This window comes from Populus nigra, chromosome 10, assembly GCF_951802175.1.
Source record: "Populus nigra chromosome 10, ddPopNigr1.1, whole genome shotgun sequence".
NCBI classification, from domain to species: domain Eukaryota; kingdom Viridiplantae; phylum Streptophyta; class Magnoliopsida; order Malpighiales; family Salicaceae; genus Populus; species Populus nigra.
This window is the reverse complement of record NC_084861.1, coordinates 16,549,740-16,565,167: the sequence shown is the minus strand read 5'-3', so window position 1 is coordinate 16,565,167 and position 15,428 is coordinate 16,549,740. Positions and strand designations below refer to the sequence as shown.

Genomic DNA, 15,428 nt, shown 5'->3' with positions numbered 1-15,428 from the left:
TGTAAATTATTTTAAAAAAAAATTGATATAAAAAGTACTTAAAATACCCTTAGTTATAAAGATATTAAAGTAAAGATCATGAAATGTATTTGGACTTGTTTTTTTAACTTAATATGGGCCAAAGCCCAACTAATATGAATCAAATTAGGTCTAGATTTTGCCTTAAAATCTCGACTAACTAATTTTACGAGATCAGTCATATCTCTCAAACCATATATTGTATCAAGTTGAATTTTTATAAGAAAATACTAGACACATGAAAATATATTATGATAAAATTTTAGGTCAATCAGGGTTCGAAAACATATTATTTAAATCAGTCAAAGTTGATATTACTGTTTTGGCATATTTGTCGACAAAATATTATTTACTAACTATTTTCGGGCCATTCAAATGAGGTTTTTTTTGTCCATAAATTTGTGCTCGGACTTGGGTTACAAGGGTTTCTGATGTGGTTTGAATTCATTGGAGTGCATACTTTATAGGGATTTCAAGTCCCACACGGACTTGATGCGATGGCATCTAGAGGGATCTTTCTCTCTCCCTTTCCCTTTGTTTTGCATGTATTCTTGGCACATCAAGAATATTAGGAGGATGCAATACAAGGAAGGAGATTTTAACAATTAAAACAAAGTTTTATAGTTGAATTCATGCCTTAGTTGTTAGGTGCATGGTTGTTTTTGGGTCAGGGTTCTATAGAACATGTTTTTCGACTTTCCGGGTTGTATTTCAACTTCGTTAGGGATTGCTTGACCACGTGATTAAGAGAGTTATATCACCAATAAATATAATTCACGATCAGACATAATAAATTTATTTTTCTGGTCACATAGAACTTGAGTAATGGGTTGGGCTTGTAGAGATTTCAAGACCTGTTATAGAAGTGGCATTTTAAATTTTTTTTACTTGGAAATAAATTAAAATAATTTTTTTAAAAAAATATTATAACACTAGGACATCAAAATAATAAAAAACACAAAGAAAATAACTTTAATATATTTTTTAAAAATTCTGGACAAACAATATTTTGCGCGGACGGCCAAATACCTCCGAATGTGCTTATAAAAAAAGAGTCACGGTCTCTTTTTCCATCATATTTATTTATTGCTTCGATGAGTTATTTCCCGCACACAACACTTAATAAATGTACTTGACATTCCACTCATTTAATTGTAATTTGTTTCCATGGCAAGCAAGATTCCCCCCCCCCCCGGGGCCCCCCGGCGGTATAATGGTGGAGTTTTTTCTTGGCGGTCACGTGGGTTGTGGAAGACACTCATAGCTCAGCAAGAGGAAGCTGACAATGCCCTTTAGCTAATAATAAAAAAGGACACGAACAAAGTGATATATTGGCAGAAAGGGGAGGTCCGAGACTCTGATAAGCAGAGTCAAAGCCGCCGCCGCCGCCTCCTCCTCCCTCGTGGAACCCCACAACAAGGGGAGGCTTTTCTTTTAAGGGACTGAATTGAAACTAACGAAACTACAAGTACCGAGTTTAACTATTTTAAATCTATAAGGACTGGATTGTAAGCTTAGCTGTTGAAAACCCGGCAGCTTCCTCCCCCCCGCACTCCCCTCAGTCCACCCCCGGGTCTCCTCCGCTCAAGCTATCAAATCGCCCCACTTAATCATCACACGACCATCCCACTTTCATTTGGTGGTACTTTCGCCGGCAGATGGTGGCTGGACGCCAAAGATCCACCCTTTCTCCCTTATTTCCCCGGCAGATGACAGCATTTGAGTTTCATGTGTTTTAATATATATGATTTTAGCACTTCCACTTCAAAAACACTATCACAATCAGTCTAAGGAGAACCCAGGGCAATTGCAGAAGTGTAGAATAAACTCAAAGGACAGCAATTTTTAATCACAAAATAGAGTGCTAATCTGCACTCCAATATGGCTAAAGCCGATGCAACATCACTTCTACCTTCTTGACCGTTTCAATCTTCAGATTAACAAGTGCAAGATATTACAGAAATCCCCTTCTGCATAACATATCTGGAGGGGAAAAAAACCTGTGCAGATCCGTAGATAGCAAGTAGTCTGATCAAGGTACCATTACCACAAGCAAACTACATGCTATCTACTGATCTGAACATGAAATAGGGGCTTTCTGCTGCTAACCAACTAACGGATTTGTTTCCCTCGTCTTTCCCTTACAGCTATTAACAAGGGAAAAGGATGGGGCGGGGGTCTCTCTGCAGCTTCCCATTTGGCAAGTTTATCTTCTTCATCTTTTCTTCACACCAAAGTAACTGCTCTTTACTGATTCTTACCATCCCGATAACCCTGGATAAGATTTTGATATCAATGAGGCTAAACAACAGTTGAACGTTCTCGTAGCTTTGAGGCCAACATTTCTTTTTCCATCCTTTACTCTTCTTGCACAGATCCTTAAGTTTTATCCTTTTCTGCAAACTCATAGGGAAGGAAGAAGTTAGCCATCAACAGTATGAAAAATAATCTGTTTTAGTAACTGAAGGTATAGGTTCCTTTTTCTGTGATCTAATGCACTGAAAACACTCTTTCAATAAATAGGTTATTCTTTTCCTCCTGTAATACCCCTCTATAATTCAAATATATACAGACCAATTCTCTATCTATGCCTTTGCAAACAAACCAACCCCATCATCCCTGGAAATTAAAACGATGTATAGGTATGATAACAGGTAAAAAAAGTTGATATTTCCCAAAGCTAATTTTCCCGTGCCACCAATATAACTTGACTAGAACAATGATGGGTGGTCGGAAGACTTGACACATCCACCAATGGCATTTTACCAGAAAGCCAGCAGCTATCAACTCCAAGATATATATGAGAGATTAACGAGAAGAAATCCACTGCTCTCGTTTCCTGTTTGGCTATTAATTTTGGTATCAGGTGTAAAAAAAGTCATCACAGCCAACCATGAAAATCCCTTTTGAAATTTCTATTTAAGCAGTCAGCATTGGTGGTGAATCAATCCTTTTCAAGTTCCTATATATAACAAAAGATCCATTCACAAAGAAGCAGCATCAATGACAACTCTCAATCAAAGGAACAACAATCAAACCAATAAAATGTATTGCAGTGAACAAGCTACAACTTTCTGTGCTGAACTCCAGCCAAAATTTGCTCATTCTTTATAATAAACAATCAAAGAAATTAACTAGTAATCTTGAACACTAATATAAGAGATAGAATGGTACAAACGTTACCTTCTCAAGCGAAGATTGAATTAGTTGAAGAGGGGTGGCAATCTGGTTCTGATTTCCAAACAAGTTACGGACATTACTTTGTTTTTTCTTGTCCATCTTCAGGAAAAGGTGAAAATTAAGGATTGAACTCTCAATTATCTTGAGAAGATCAGGGGCAAGGACCACATAATCAGATTCTGTTTCTTCTGTATCCTTTTTATCCAAACCTAAACAGATTAGGATATTAAGAAATGATCGAGGCACAAACTCCAAGAACTACTTTGGTGTTCTTTAAACAATGAATAAGTTGGTTAATGGAACTAGATAAACTGAATTGTAGTTTTGGCATTTAAACTAAACCCATATGAACAATTGAATTACTCAGATATTACCTTTTGCATTTGGAACCTGGAGCAGTTTAGGCAAGGCATTCCTTGCACGAGCATATATTTCTGCTCTGAGACCCTGCTCAAAAGGCTCATTTTCAATAAACCTTTGCAATAAAACTTGGAATTGCTGAAACAGCTGGGCACTGTAATTGAAACAGGCAGGGTTTTCAGGTTGGCAAGTGATTTTCTGACTCATTTGAGTGTATTGGCAGTGAAGCACCTCCCAAGTTAAGCAAAGTTGAGCAACATATGCAGTTTCAATATCTTGATATGGGCCATTCTGTACCTGCTGCAGATGCTCAGTTTCATCTTCAGGTTCTTCTATCTTTTTCAAAGAGAGGCAGCGGAAGGGGGATGCCAGCTTTTTGGATGCAGACCTTGGGGAGGGAGTTGTGGGAGTGTAGCAGCCTGCAATACAATAGAACATTTGTTTCTGATGAAAACTAGAAGATTGTTTCACTGTACAAGAATTACCCTCAAGTACAACAAACTAATCTCAACAAATTGGAAAAGAGAGCGATTCTGAAAAAAGGAAAAGGAAAGCAAGCAAACACTGCAAAATCCTATAGTTAGGAGTTTATTGGACAACCACACTTTTAGAACCTCGGTCTGAAAAAGAAAAGGCACGAGAAAGGACTTGAGCAGGATATGGTATGGTAGTGTTATTTATAGGCTTCATAGAGGCAAATTTTAAATACAGCTGGAACACGGCTCCATTCAGAAATCCAGAAAATCCATGTCGTCAATTCTCATAATCTCAGTAAGGTTTCAGGTAGACTAATTCTAAATCAGACAAGATGGACATATGCCAAACAATTCGAAACTTATAGGAACAGATAACATAAAAAAAAATCACCGCATGGCAAGTAAGCATGAGGAAGAAGGGACAGAAAAGACCTCAAACAATTTTGTCACAACACAAGTCTCTAAGTGAATGCAGCAAGCTAAATTTCATGACTACCAAAGCATGCTGAGTATCAAACAATTGCAATCCAAAGAGCGTACAAATCAATCAAGAAAGAGCTGGATCAAAGTTTAGCAAGACTTACCAGATTCAGCGAGCTGCTGAACACTCATCCGATCAAAGAATAACATCCGCTCACAGTACTGGTCATACAGAGCATCAAACCCACCCCACCATTGCCTTCCTTCTGCTTCGACATCCCTCCACTCATTCGGGCTTGTCTCACCTTCACCTTCACCTTCTTCATCTTCCTCCTCTTCTGCACATGACTCTTCTTCAGGAATCAATACCATAAAACTGTTCCTTCTCAGTTCTTTCAACCTTCTCTTTACCTCATTGGTTATAAAATCGTCATCGTCATCCTCAGCTTCAGCTACAGGATCAGTGTTGGCTGATTTGCTAGTTACACTTTCACCACCTCCACCATTCTCATTCCTTGGCTCCTCTGGATGTGGCACAGGCTTATCTTCTAAATCCTTTTCCGGGCCTGGTTTGTGGGCTTTCCTAAACTTCTTAGCTTTAAAGAAATCCATCTTCAACAAACCGCTAACCTCTTCTTTCTTCAAAATCACACAAGAAATAGAGAAGCTTCCGATGGATAAAAACGTTCTGATTCCAGGACCTTTTACGTATCTTCTATTATCTCAAATCTTAAAACGCACCAAAGTTAGATCCTCAGGTCAAAATGTTCCAAGCAGAATCAGATAAGCTAGATTCCCCAAAGATCTCAACAAACTTTCCAGAATCTAAACTGCTTGCTTAAAAAACCAGCGATCTAAAACCCAAGTGACCCCATCAGCTCCAAACTCTGTGTCCCTCGTAAAAAAATAACCACTTTGAAGAAACGTAAAAATAACCCAGAAATTTTAAACGGCAACAACGGTAAAGCTTTTCACTCCAAGAACCCTACTATCACCAGATTTCTAGCAATCAACCCTAATCAGTAAACACACTCTCTTCACTAATAACCAAGTTGAAAGCTTTCAAGTTTTGATATTTTTTGAAGCTTGAAATAGTAACATTTATTGGTATCCACAAAAATAAATCAGCATTAGCAGAGACAGAAAAATCCCAAAACCCTCTCCAAAATCGGTGCTTAAAACATATGTTAATGAAGCAAGACCCCTACAACATGCCAATCAAGACACCAACTTTTAAGCAAAAGTAGAAGTATTTTTACCATTTCACAGCTAAAAAATCACAAATATTAACCAGCATTATACTCATCAGCAATACATCACTAAAGAAAGATAAAAAAAAAAAAAAAACCGGAAGCAGAGCACCAAAAGACACACCTTCAAGTGCAGATCACAGTAAAAGTAAGAAATCAAGCCATTTAAAGACAATGTAGAACCCCAACCGCCTCAGAATTGGAAACAAGGAATAGGGTTTTTTTCCTTTAATAAAACCCTAAACAACTGTACAACAATCAGAGAGAGAAAGGGTTGAAAAAATCAAAAGGTTTAACAATAAGAGCAAAAGCAATAAATGGAGTCATAAATGGTTTTGATGAAATATTTAAAAAGAAAAAAAAAGAAGAAAAGAAATCATTAATAAAAGAAATACAGTGAATTTATAGCAAATTAGTAACAACAGATCGCTGAAACTCTCATCATGAGTGTTACTTTATGTCTTTTGTACAAAAATGACAAAAGAAAATCTGGTAATAAAATTGAATCGTGCTCAAAACCCAAGATGGAGAGAAAGGAAAAATATAGTTAAAATGGTTTGCAATTTTCAATGAAAAATAAAATAATATGGTACAGTGCAGAAGTGAGAGAGAGAGAGAGAGAAGAAGACACTGTACAGAGAATATTGTCAGAATCCATGCCTAAGTACATGGCAGAAAAAGCCGCGCTTTTCCCTGCATTACTGTTTTTTGATTTGGGAGTCCTTCTCTCTATTCATATTTACTTATTCGTCCCTCTTCATTTTCCAAATCCACTCTCATCTCTCCCAGCTGCTTTTGTTTATTTTATGAATCTATCCATGGCATACGATATTTAATTTTATAGACTTCAATGATGCTTTTGAGAGTACTTTTATGAACTTGTTCAGCTCTTTTTCATATATAAACATGTTTGATTTTTTTAAAAAATTAAAAATATGTTCATGTTAATTAGTTTTTTTAGATGGTTTTAATGTTAAGTTATTAAAAATGTTGAAAAACGTTTTAAAAAGTGTCTTTAAATACATGTTCATATAAACATCTACAACACATTATCAAATATGCATTCATTATTTCTTACCATTCAACAATAATTTCTTTATTAAATTTATAAGTTTAACATGATATTCAATTTTTAACCATCTAAAAAATGAATTTATTCTTTGAGCTTTATGTGTTAAAAAGCTTGCAAGAGGGATAGAAACTGATGACTCTACATAGGAAGAAGAAGAAGAAGAAGAAGGAAGAAGTATTCACTAATGGTAAAGTGATAGTCAAATTCAAGCAATGCATGCATCTCGAGGAGGATCCAAGTATCATGCTCCATTGCCACGCACACATGTTTATTACATGAGACAAGACATGATACACGCATGATGTTTCTTTAGGGCAAAAAAAAACAAAATCACAAGCAAACTTTATTTGATTTTTTGTTCTATTTAAGCATTTTTTTTCTATAATTGGCAAGCACCCAGTATATGACTTCTGAGGGGAGATGAAACAGAATCACACGGTCCAACCTAACCACACACCTTGGACCTTTTAACAAACCGGGCCCGAACGGCAGTATCCTGCAAGCTATAAACTGATCCACCAAGTCAAGTCATCAGCTGTCAGCGTGTACACTCAGGCCAGGCCACTGCTTCTAGTCCTGATGCTGGCAGCCTAGACACGTATATCTCTTCCTTACAAACGCTTCAAGTGCAGGGAAGTTTTGTGCAATCAGAGAGGCAGTTTGGGAGCTTACGTACGGTTAGACAGAGTATGAATATCCTAACCGATGGAGAGGAGGCTGTAGAAACATGGGAGATCAGCCGACAGTTCTATTTATATCATGCTAGATTGGATTGATGTTTCTTTTAGTCATTACACCCAAATACGTTATATTTTATGCTCCATGGGCCTATTGGTTTGGACCATGCTGTTAACAAAACGAAGGCATGGTTTCCTGGCCTGTGTTCAGGGTGTTGCAGTGACTTGTGCAGCTAGCTGCTAGTGACAAAATCAGAGGACACCGCATCAAGTAGAATATGCACTTTTGCAGTGTCTTTCCATCAAATGGCGGAGCATATTTTCATCCTCCGTTCGTGCGCGACTGTGCTGCACTAAACAAGACAAATGACAGCACTTCGCTGCCATATATAGTCGCATATGACATCCCTAAATACATACAGTACTGACATACATGGACACAGTAGAGACGGAGTGAGCTGCTAGTTCTAGTAACCCAACCAGGCAGATGGTATTGGTTGAAACTTGTTCTTAGCACAACCCAGCACATCATAATAATCCACATGATTGAAACAATCACGGAAATCAGTGAAGAGCTTTTCAAACACCTTCCATTGCACTTTAATGGATTTTGTATATGGGTATGGAAGAAAAACCTGCATAATAATACAAATTGGAACCAATCAAACTAGAACTGATAGCACACACGTGCATGTATGCAATAGTTTCGATTATTTGGGAAGTAATCTTAACAGTTTGCTTGTAAGGTCAATTAACAGAATGTTCAGAGCTGCAACTTACATCACCCTCTAGCGCAAGACGTTTCAGTATGAGAAATGTATGCTCGTTGTCCTCCAAATTGTCAAGAACAGCAAGCCAGATTTGTGAAGCAAGCTCATGGGCAATATCCCTGGATTTCCCGCAAGCAATAAACTGATCTGCTAAAACAAAGTCCTCAATCAAAGTGTGTCCTCAGGACTTGGCTTCTAGTACTAGGAAGATAGCGTATCATATCCTCTCAACTTATAAATGAAAGACATTTGATAGTTGAAAAGGTTTACAACGACAAAGATACCAGTAGAGAGCACACCTATTATGGTTCCATGAAGTATGCTAGAAGTTGATGGCATGTCAGAAAATTCAAGTTGCTCTTTGAGAAACAAATAAGCATGGCCAACAATCTCATCCATCTCACCATCCAGAGCAAAGATGCGTTTACTGACATATAAAGCAGTGTATCTCCTGAAAAAACATATTTCAGAGTTAGAACAGCATGCAACTCAGACTTAGCAGCCAGCCAGACCCCTAATATCATGCCAAGAAAGCATTAAGTTAGGTAATGACAAATTTGACATCAGTCATGGATCATTAATTTCTCAAGGGTGTTATAAGCAATAAACTACAGATTTCAACAGAATCCCAATTATATGATCACTTTATTAAGACAAGAAAGAATAACATAACCAAGAATGAAAGAAAAAAGAAAGCAACATTAACAGAAGAAAGAAAAACAGCAAACTGGTTTTAGAGATGTTCGAACTTGCCTTCTGCTCAGCCCTCGCGGTATAGGCCCTGGCCATCTTTTAGTTTGGTGAGCAAGTGGATAGGTTCTGGTGAGAGCAGCTTGCCACAAGCATTCTCCACGAAACACATTAGCCCATTGCCTTTTAACGCAAGATATTTGAGCCCACTCTGATACAGGGACTCTGACAAAAATCTCGACGAGCAGATGATCAGGAAGCTTTCCAAATGGAGTGTAATCTAGTTTAGTGCTATTATCAACATTATCTGACATTAGAAGTCTGCAAACAACGGCCCAGATATTGAGTTTAATACAGGAATTAAACGAGAAGAGACATTGTGCAGGAAAATCGTCAAATGAAGAAATCCTCTCGTCATTTCCACTACTTGTCTATGATGAGGAAAATACTGCTAGCTGAATCGATCTTTTACCAAAAACACTGAAATATTGACATCATAATTGCTGGAAAAAGTCAGTTTGCTTCGGTTATTGACACTTTTAATTTCAAAAACGTTCCAAATTGGATGGAAGATTAACAGTTAACCGTTGATGTGGACAAGTAGAGGAAACTGCAAACAGTCTGCTAATGTCATGCTTCAATTTTAGACTTCATTTTATGGCTCCAGTTCAGTTTAAGCAGTCATTAGCGCTGACTGTTTTCCTTTTTTCTGAAATTCCCCTATGATAGATTCAAAAATACTATTTGAATCGGGACATTCACAACACTTTTGATTCAACTTAAGTGATCACAAAACATTGATGCTATGACAAAGTCAGCTTTGCGAAACTGGGAAAATTTAAGGAAGATTTCTATTATCAATAGCATCCAGCTACAACACATAGCTTATCCAATATGCCCTCTATGCTGTCTCAATTTGATTGAGCTTGAGTAACATTAAGATGATACTTTTAAAGATTAACACGAATATTAACATTGGGGAATAGCTTGAACAAGAGCCAACATAAAGTACACAACATTTTATAGCAAAAGGCAGACTTTTGCTCAACAATTCAATAAACTAGATGATTTAGTAATGACAAGACAATAAATACTAAACCAACGATAAAGCCCAGGTGAGATTAGTTCAAATCATTTCAAAAATTGGTGAATTTACACAGTACAGAATTCAGAAGAAAAGGAGATGGATGGAAAGTTTAGTTCTTTTCAAGCTGGAGCATATAAAGGATAGAACTTGTATGTCGATAAGAAAAGAAGACAAGGAATTACCAGAGAGAGAGGGCAGAGGAGAGAGAGATGCCTCCTTTAGCTTTGTTCAACCGCAACAACACAAACACAGAAGAAGAAGGAAGACAGGAAAAAAAGACAAGGCAACTATGTTTGATGTGGTTATGTGAGGCCTTTGTTGTTTCCACCAATAAAAGATTAAAACTTTAAAGAGAAAAAAATATGTGTAATGTTATAGTAATGCTGATGCAGTTACTCTTTTTTTATTTTTTCCAAGAAAATTAATGATTCGGTAACCATTTTCAATTTAAAATTTCCATAATTATTTAATAGATTGATGATCTAAATTTTCATGCCGGTCTAAGGTCACTCCGCAATGTCAAAGCTCCCAAGGATGACAAAAATTGCAGTGGCATGACCATCACAAAAATTGCAATGCCCAAATGCAACATAATATTGGAAAAATATTCTCAAAATTACAAAAATTTTATTTTTCTTCAAGAGTGATTCTGGTCAAAGGAATGGACTAATATTTATCCATCTTGATGCTCAGCACGCCCTGGTTTTCAATTTGATCCCTCAAAGCAAACCCACCTTCCATCAACCCCATTTACAGAACCATCCTCACTCTTCAGTACAATGCCAATCTTATCCTTCCTCATTCTAGTTGAGTCTTCAACCTTCTCTCCCTCCTCCTCTCTGATAAAGAAGTATTTTTCTTTAACACCATCACTAAAGGAAGTCGATCTTCTTGGTATCTTGCCACCTTTACTAGTACCCTCTATATACCCAACCTTGACACTGCACTATTATTGCCACCATCATCATTTCTTGACGGAGAAGAAGAACCACTGATAGTAGGTAATATCTCTCTCTCTCTGAACTATCTTATCTTGTTTGGTAATAAAGCTTCGTTTAACTGATATTTACGAGAACCCCATTAGATGTATTGTGTCAATGAGGTTTTAGTTCTCTTTGAATCCTTTTGCTTTTTTTTCCTTCACAGATTTCATTTGGCTCAACAACAAATCTTGATAGAACCAATTATGTGAGCAATTTGGATCCAGACCCTTTCTTCTTTTTATAAGCTAATCTTACAAAGAAAATAGTAAATTCGAGTGGAGCTTGTCGTTGAAAAATACCAAGAAGCTCTAACTAAGCTTCTTCATTTTTTGGACTGATACAAGCAACTTCCGACTCACATGTTCCCTTTGCACTCCTTCAATTGTTATGCTCTGGCCAAAAAGAGATGAGAGGGGCACTCCCATTTCACTTGTTAGGGACTAAGCTGCATAGGACAAGAATGACAATAAATTCTGTAGTAGCATAGATCTTAGAGGAATTTTTTAGGAAATTTCGGTGAAGTGGAGTTAGAATTGGTAGCGAGGCTTCTGGACTTATCTCCTAAGTTTTATGAGAATCCTTTTCTGTTTGCTAAATGCTTGTACTCGTTTAAATCATTTAGAATAGACTCCATTAGTTCTATAAATCATTTAGTTTGGTATAATCTTGATATCCAAACTGTTTTTCTTTTGTTCTTTACTTGTCTCGATAATTATGTGGCTATACGTGGTGATATAAATTTATGCATGCTGGAGCTGCATTTTTTTTCATATCGACTTTAATTAGATCACGAGCCTTTCCTTACATAGCCTGCCCCTTAATGAAATTATGCTGTAGAGTTTCAATCACTATTTTTCCACTCATAATATGGGACAGAAAAGTCAGTGACCATAGAAAAGTGGGAAGTGTGTGTGTGTTTGTTTAGTACTTTGGATGAAATAACATAGCCGAGAACTCTATGATCTGAATAATTAGAGAGAAACATTGTTAGAAATTAGTTATTTATGCAAAGTTTGATTATGCTTTGATGCTGTAAATGTGCTATTTTTATTCTGAGCATGCATCCTTCTCTATTCTCTCTAGATGTTATCATACATGTGTCTCCCTTTCTGTCTCAATGAGATGCTAGTTTCATCTTCATTTGTACAAGATGAATGACATGGAATCTGATTGATGGACTTTCTGGCAAATATCTTCATCCCTTATTGTGAAGAGAATGGCTTCTATCTACATTTATAGTTGCAGGCTGAACTTTTTATCTTAGTGAACTATTTGTTGTTAATTTTGTTCTCTAAACAATATCTTTCACAATTTGCAGATTTTCTAAGAGCCCAATACGCATCTGCTTTTACAGCCCAATACGAAGCTGCCTAAATGGCTTCCAATGGTGCAAAACAGCCCTTGCTGTCAGGATTGGTGGATCCCACCTCTCAAAGAATCAATGAATGTCATCGCAACAGAAGAAGGATTCGCCATGTTAAAAGTGCTTCCCAAGCAGAATCTGTTCCTTCAGATACTAGTGGCAATGTGCCAATTCCATGTTGTGGTTCCTTTTGGGGGGGACTACACCAGAGCCTGAAGAAAGTAGCCGTGTTATTGGCTGTCTACTTAGGTCTTGGCACAATATGCTTTTATGCTGTCAGGGATGATATCAAAGGGAAGAAAACCAATCCGATTCTTGATTCTGTATATTTTTGTATTGTGACGATGACCACAGTAGGATATGGGGACCTGGTGCCCAATAGTGCCTTTGTGAAGTTACTTGCCTGTGTTTTTGTCTTCGTAGGGATGGCTCTTGTTGGATTGATACTGAGCAAAGCAGCAGACTATTTGGTAGACAAGCAGGAAATATTACTGATTAAAGCTCTACACAAGCATGAAAAACCTGGTCCAGCTGCGTCTCTAAAGGAAATTGAAACCAGCAAAGTGAAATACAAATGTTATTTGGCCCTGGCTATCCTTTCAGTGCTCATGCTGGTCGGAACTGTTTTCCTGTATATGGTTGAGGATTTGGACATCATTGATGCTTTCTACTGTGTCTGCTGTACCATTACAACTCTCGGTTATGGAGACAAGAGCTTCTCAACTGGAGGTGGTCGTTTCTTTGCTTTATTTTGGATGCTGACGGGTACTATTGGTTTAGGTCTGTTATTTCTATACATTGCAGAGCTATTCACTGAAAGCAGACAGAGGACACTGGTGCACTGGGTTCTTACTAGAAAGACGACCAATTTAGATCTGGAGGCAGCAGACATCGATGATGATGGTGTTGTTGGGTAAGTTAGTGATGTTGTGATGTTCCCTTTGGACTTTGTTGCAAGTTGTTTCCCATCGGTTTCTTTTTATTTGGTCATATTCAAGGGTGTAGTTTATTGTCTCACTTTTTAGGTTGTTGGCTATGTCTCTGATTCTCTACTTCCTCCTTTTACCTAGGGCCGCGGAGTTCATCCTATATAAGCTTAAAGAGATGGGGAAGATTAGCCAAGAAGATATTGCACTTGTAATGGAGGAGTTTGAGGATCTTGATGTTGATCAATCTGGAACCTTGTCAGATTCTGATATCACGCCTGCACAGTCAACTCAGATGAAGAAATGACTTCACCATCAGCGAGTAGTCCTTGGCTAATACAATTAAGTGATATTGATATCATAGAAGATATGGTTTCCTGTATCAAGTTTACCCTAGTCTGTTCATTAAGGCCACTGAGCTTTATGGAGAAAAAAAAATACTGATAGATCTTGAATTGAAAAGTTTTGAAAGGACAAAGATGCAAGTAGAAGGCTGGCATACTTATTATGGTTCCATGAGTTATGCCAGAAGGAAGCGGCATTGCAGAAAGTTCAAGTTGCTCTTTGAGAAACAAATAAGCATTGCCCGCAATCTCACCTGTTTCAACATCCAGATCCAAGCTGTGTACCTCCTGAAAAAAATGTTTCAGAGATAGAAAAGCATACAGCTCGAACTTGACAGGCAGGCATCTGATATTATGCTCAACCCACGGGGTACAGGCCCAGGCTATCTTTTAGTTCGGTGAGCTAGAGGATCTGTTCCGCTAAGAGGAGCTTGCCTTGCCACAAGCGTTCTCCATGAAACACATTAAGCTTATTGCCTTTCACCGCAAGATTTTTGAGCCTCTGGCGACAAAAATCTCTATGAGCAGATGATCAGGAAACTTCCAAATGGAGTATAGCCTCTAACAATGTTATCTTGAACGTCGTCTGTTATACAAAAATCAAATGAGAAGAGACATTCCTTAATGTTTTAGAAATAAAACACCAAGAAGAGATATTTTTATATAAATATGTTTGTAAAAAAAAAACTTTGGTTTTATTATAATAAATAGTATAACATAGAAAAAAAAAGAATATTTTTAGATTTATATAAATAAAAAAAAACCTTAATATTCTGTTTAGAATTACTATCAGTTAAATTGATTATAAATGGAAAGCCTCAGATTCAATATTTGATTTCCATTCCAATCCTTCAAACAAGATTATGAAATATGCTAACAATCAATATGGAATTTACTAACAAAAAATGGCCAATTGAAAAGAGCCGAACGAACAATTGTTTCATTTCCCAGAAGGGATTGATCTTTCAAAGCAGCTTTAAGAGTCTACACTGATTTTCTTGGACGCTATTCATTGCCATCGATGTAATCTATGCTAATTAACACAAGTGTTTTGTATAATAGGTCTTTTTACAATGAGAAAAATATCTTAATCCGAATATTTGATATTTGCGTAATCTAATTTGTATGAAAAATAAAAACAATTCTAAAATATAGTTTTTGTTGTGAGTATTCATCCTCTGTTTATTTCCGTGATGCTTTTGCTTCAATCAACATTTGGCTTGAAGTTTTGTTCACTAAAGAATTATAATATACATTTTTTTTTAAACTTCACAACTACAAAACTACGCAAAAAACAGTAAAACACACGCTTATATTTAGGTTGGAGCGTGGACTTATAAAACAACAAGGGAAGCCGAAGCATGCAGGACCATGGGATAACTGAGAGAGGACCTCCGTTCTGGGCTCTGCTTGTTCACCGTGTCATAACTGAAATGCAATTCTATCCAAGGATAGTTTTTGCTAATCAAAACTGAAATGCAATTCTGCCTCCTTAGATAATCTCTCTCCCCCTAGATCTCCCTGGAACCTGCTTATCTTGTCTGGAAATTAAGCTTTGTTTTGGTTTGCGAAGAGTCCAGCTTTAACTTCGATTTTACGACAACCCATCGATCGTTTGTATTGTTTCAGTGAGGTTCTTAGCTCTCTTTGGATCCCACTGCTTTGTTTTTATGAATCCCATTTATAGATTTTATTTGGCTCAACAACAAATCTTGATGGAACCGATTATTTGGGCAGGTTGGATCCATCTTACGAAGCCACACTTCCTACCCATGCATGCCAGACAAGGCTGAAGTGAACAATACATTCTAG

General features: G+C 37.2%; 3 protein-coding genes across 5 annotated transcripts; 1 reads left to right on the top strand and 2 right to left on the bottom strand.

Moving 5' to 3' along the window:
• Positions 1-1,841: 1,841 nt before the first annotated feature.
• LOC133704231 (uncharacterized) lies at positions 1,842-6,323 on the bottom strand. Of its 2 annotated transcripts, XM_062129008.1 has the most exons (5): positions 5,829-6,323; positions 4,619-5,339; positions 3,573-3,977; positions 3,202-3,407; positions 1,842-2,414 (listed from the first exon to the last, which is right to left on the bottom strand). In XM_062129008.1, the coding sequence occupies exons 2-5, from the start codon at positions 5,064-5,066 to the stop codon at positions 2,169-2,171; spliced, it is 1,305 nt and encodes a 434-aa protein (XP_061984992.1). In that variant the 5' UTR covers positions 5,067-5,339; positions 5,829-6,323; the 3' UTR covers positions 1,842-2,168. The 2 variants fall into 2 exon arrangements, with proteins under 2 accessions (XP_061984992.1, XP_061984991.1); XM_062129007.1 differs by having other exon boundaries at positions 4,619-6,323.
• Positions 6,324-7,722: 1,399 nt separating this feature from the next.
• Positions 7,723-10,342, bottom strand: LOC133705524 (uncharacterized). Its single transcript, XM_062130779.1, has 5 exons — positions 10,183-10,342; positions 8,977-9,234; positions 8,523-8,674; positions 8,234-8,370; positions 7,723-8,088 (listed from the first exon to the last, which is right to left on the bottom strand). The coding sequence occupies exons 2-5, from the start codon at positions 9,225-9,227 to the stop codon at positions 7,921-7,923; spliced, it is 708 nt and encodes a 235-aa protein (XP_061986763.1). The 5' UTR covers positions 9,228-9,234; positions 10,183-10,342; the 3' UTR covers positions 7,723-7,920.
• Positions 10,343-10,591: 249 nt separating this feature from the next.
• LOC133705522 (two-pore potassium channel 1-like) lies at positions 10,592-14,284 on the top strand. 2 transcript variants are annotated; one of them, XM_062130778.1, is made up of 4 exons: positions 10,592-11,001; positions 11,147-11,188; positions 12,302-13,259; positions 13,417-14,284. In XM_062130778.1, exons 3-4 carry the CDS (start codon positions 12,358-12,360, stop codon positions 13,577-13,579), a joined length of 1,065 nt encoding a protein of 354 aa, XP_061986762.1. In that variant the 5' UTR covers positions 10,592-11,001; positions 11,147-11,188; positions 12,302-12,357; the 3' UTR covers positions 13,580-14,284. The 2 variants fall into 2 exon arrangements, with proteins under 2 accessions (XP_061986762.1, XP_061986761.1); XM_062130777.1 differs by lacking the exon at positions 11,147-11,188 and having other exon boundaries at positions 10,595-11,001.
• The last annotated feature ends 1,144 nt before the right edge of the window (positions 14,285-15,428 follow it).

What these genes read in the sequence shown, in the direction of transcription:
- LOC133705522 (XM_062130778.1), top strand. Translation starts at nt 12,358, where the DNA reads ATGGCTTCCAATGGTGCAAAACAGCCCTTGCTGTCAGGATTGGTGGAT. An exon ending in GATGATGATGGTGTTGTTGG is followed by an intron (nt 13,260 to 13,416) that starts GTAAGTTAGTGA and finishes CCTTTTACCTAG; the next exon opens with GGCCGCGGAGTTCATCCTAT.
- LOC133705524 (XM_062130779.1), bottom strand. Translation starts at nt 9,227, where the DNA reads ATGTCAGATAATGTTGATAATAGCACTAAACTAGATTACACTCCATTT. An exon ending in ACTTCATGGAACCATAATAG is followed by an intron (nt 8,371 to 8,522) that starts GTGTGCTCTCTA and finishes TTGTTTTAGCAG; the next exon opens with ATCAGTTTATTGCTTGCGGG. An exon ending in GTCTTGCGCTAGAGGGTGAT is followed by an intron (nt 8,089 to 8,233) that starts GTAAGTTGCAGC and finishes ATTATTATGCAG; the next exon opens with GTTTTTCTTCCATACCCATA.
- LOC133704231 (XM_062129007.1), bottom strand. Translation starts at nt 5,066, where the DNA reads ATGGATTTCTTTAAAGCTAAGAAGTTTAGGAAAGCCCACAAACCAGGC. An exon ending in TCAGCAGCTCGCTGAATCTG is followed by an intron (nt 3,978 to 4,618) that starts GTAAGTCTTGCT and finishes ATTGTATTGCAG; the next exon opens with GCTGCTACACTCCCACAACT. An exon ending in TTCAATCTTCGCTTGAGAAG is followed by an intron (nt 2,415 to 3,201) that starts GTAACGTTTGTA and finishes ATGAGTTTGCAG; the next exon opens with AAAAGGATAAAACTTAAGGA.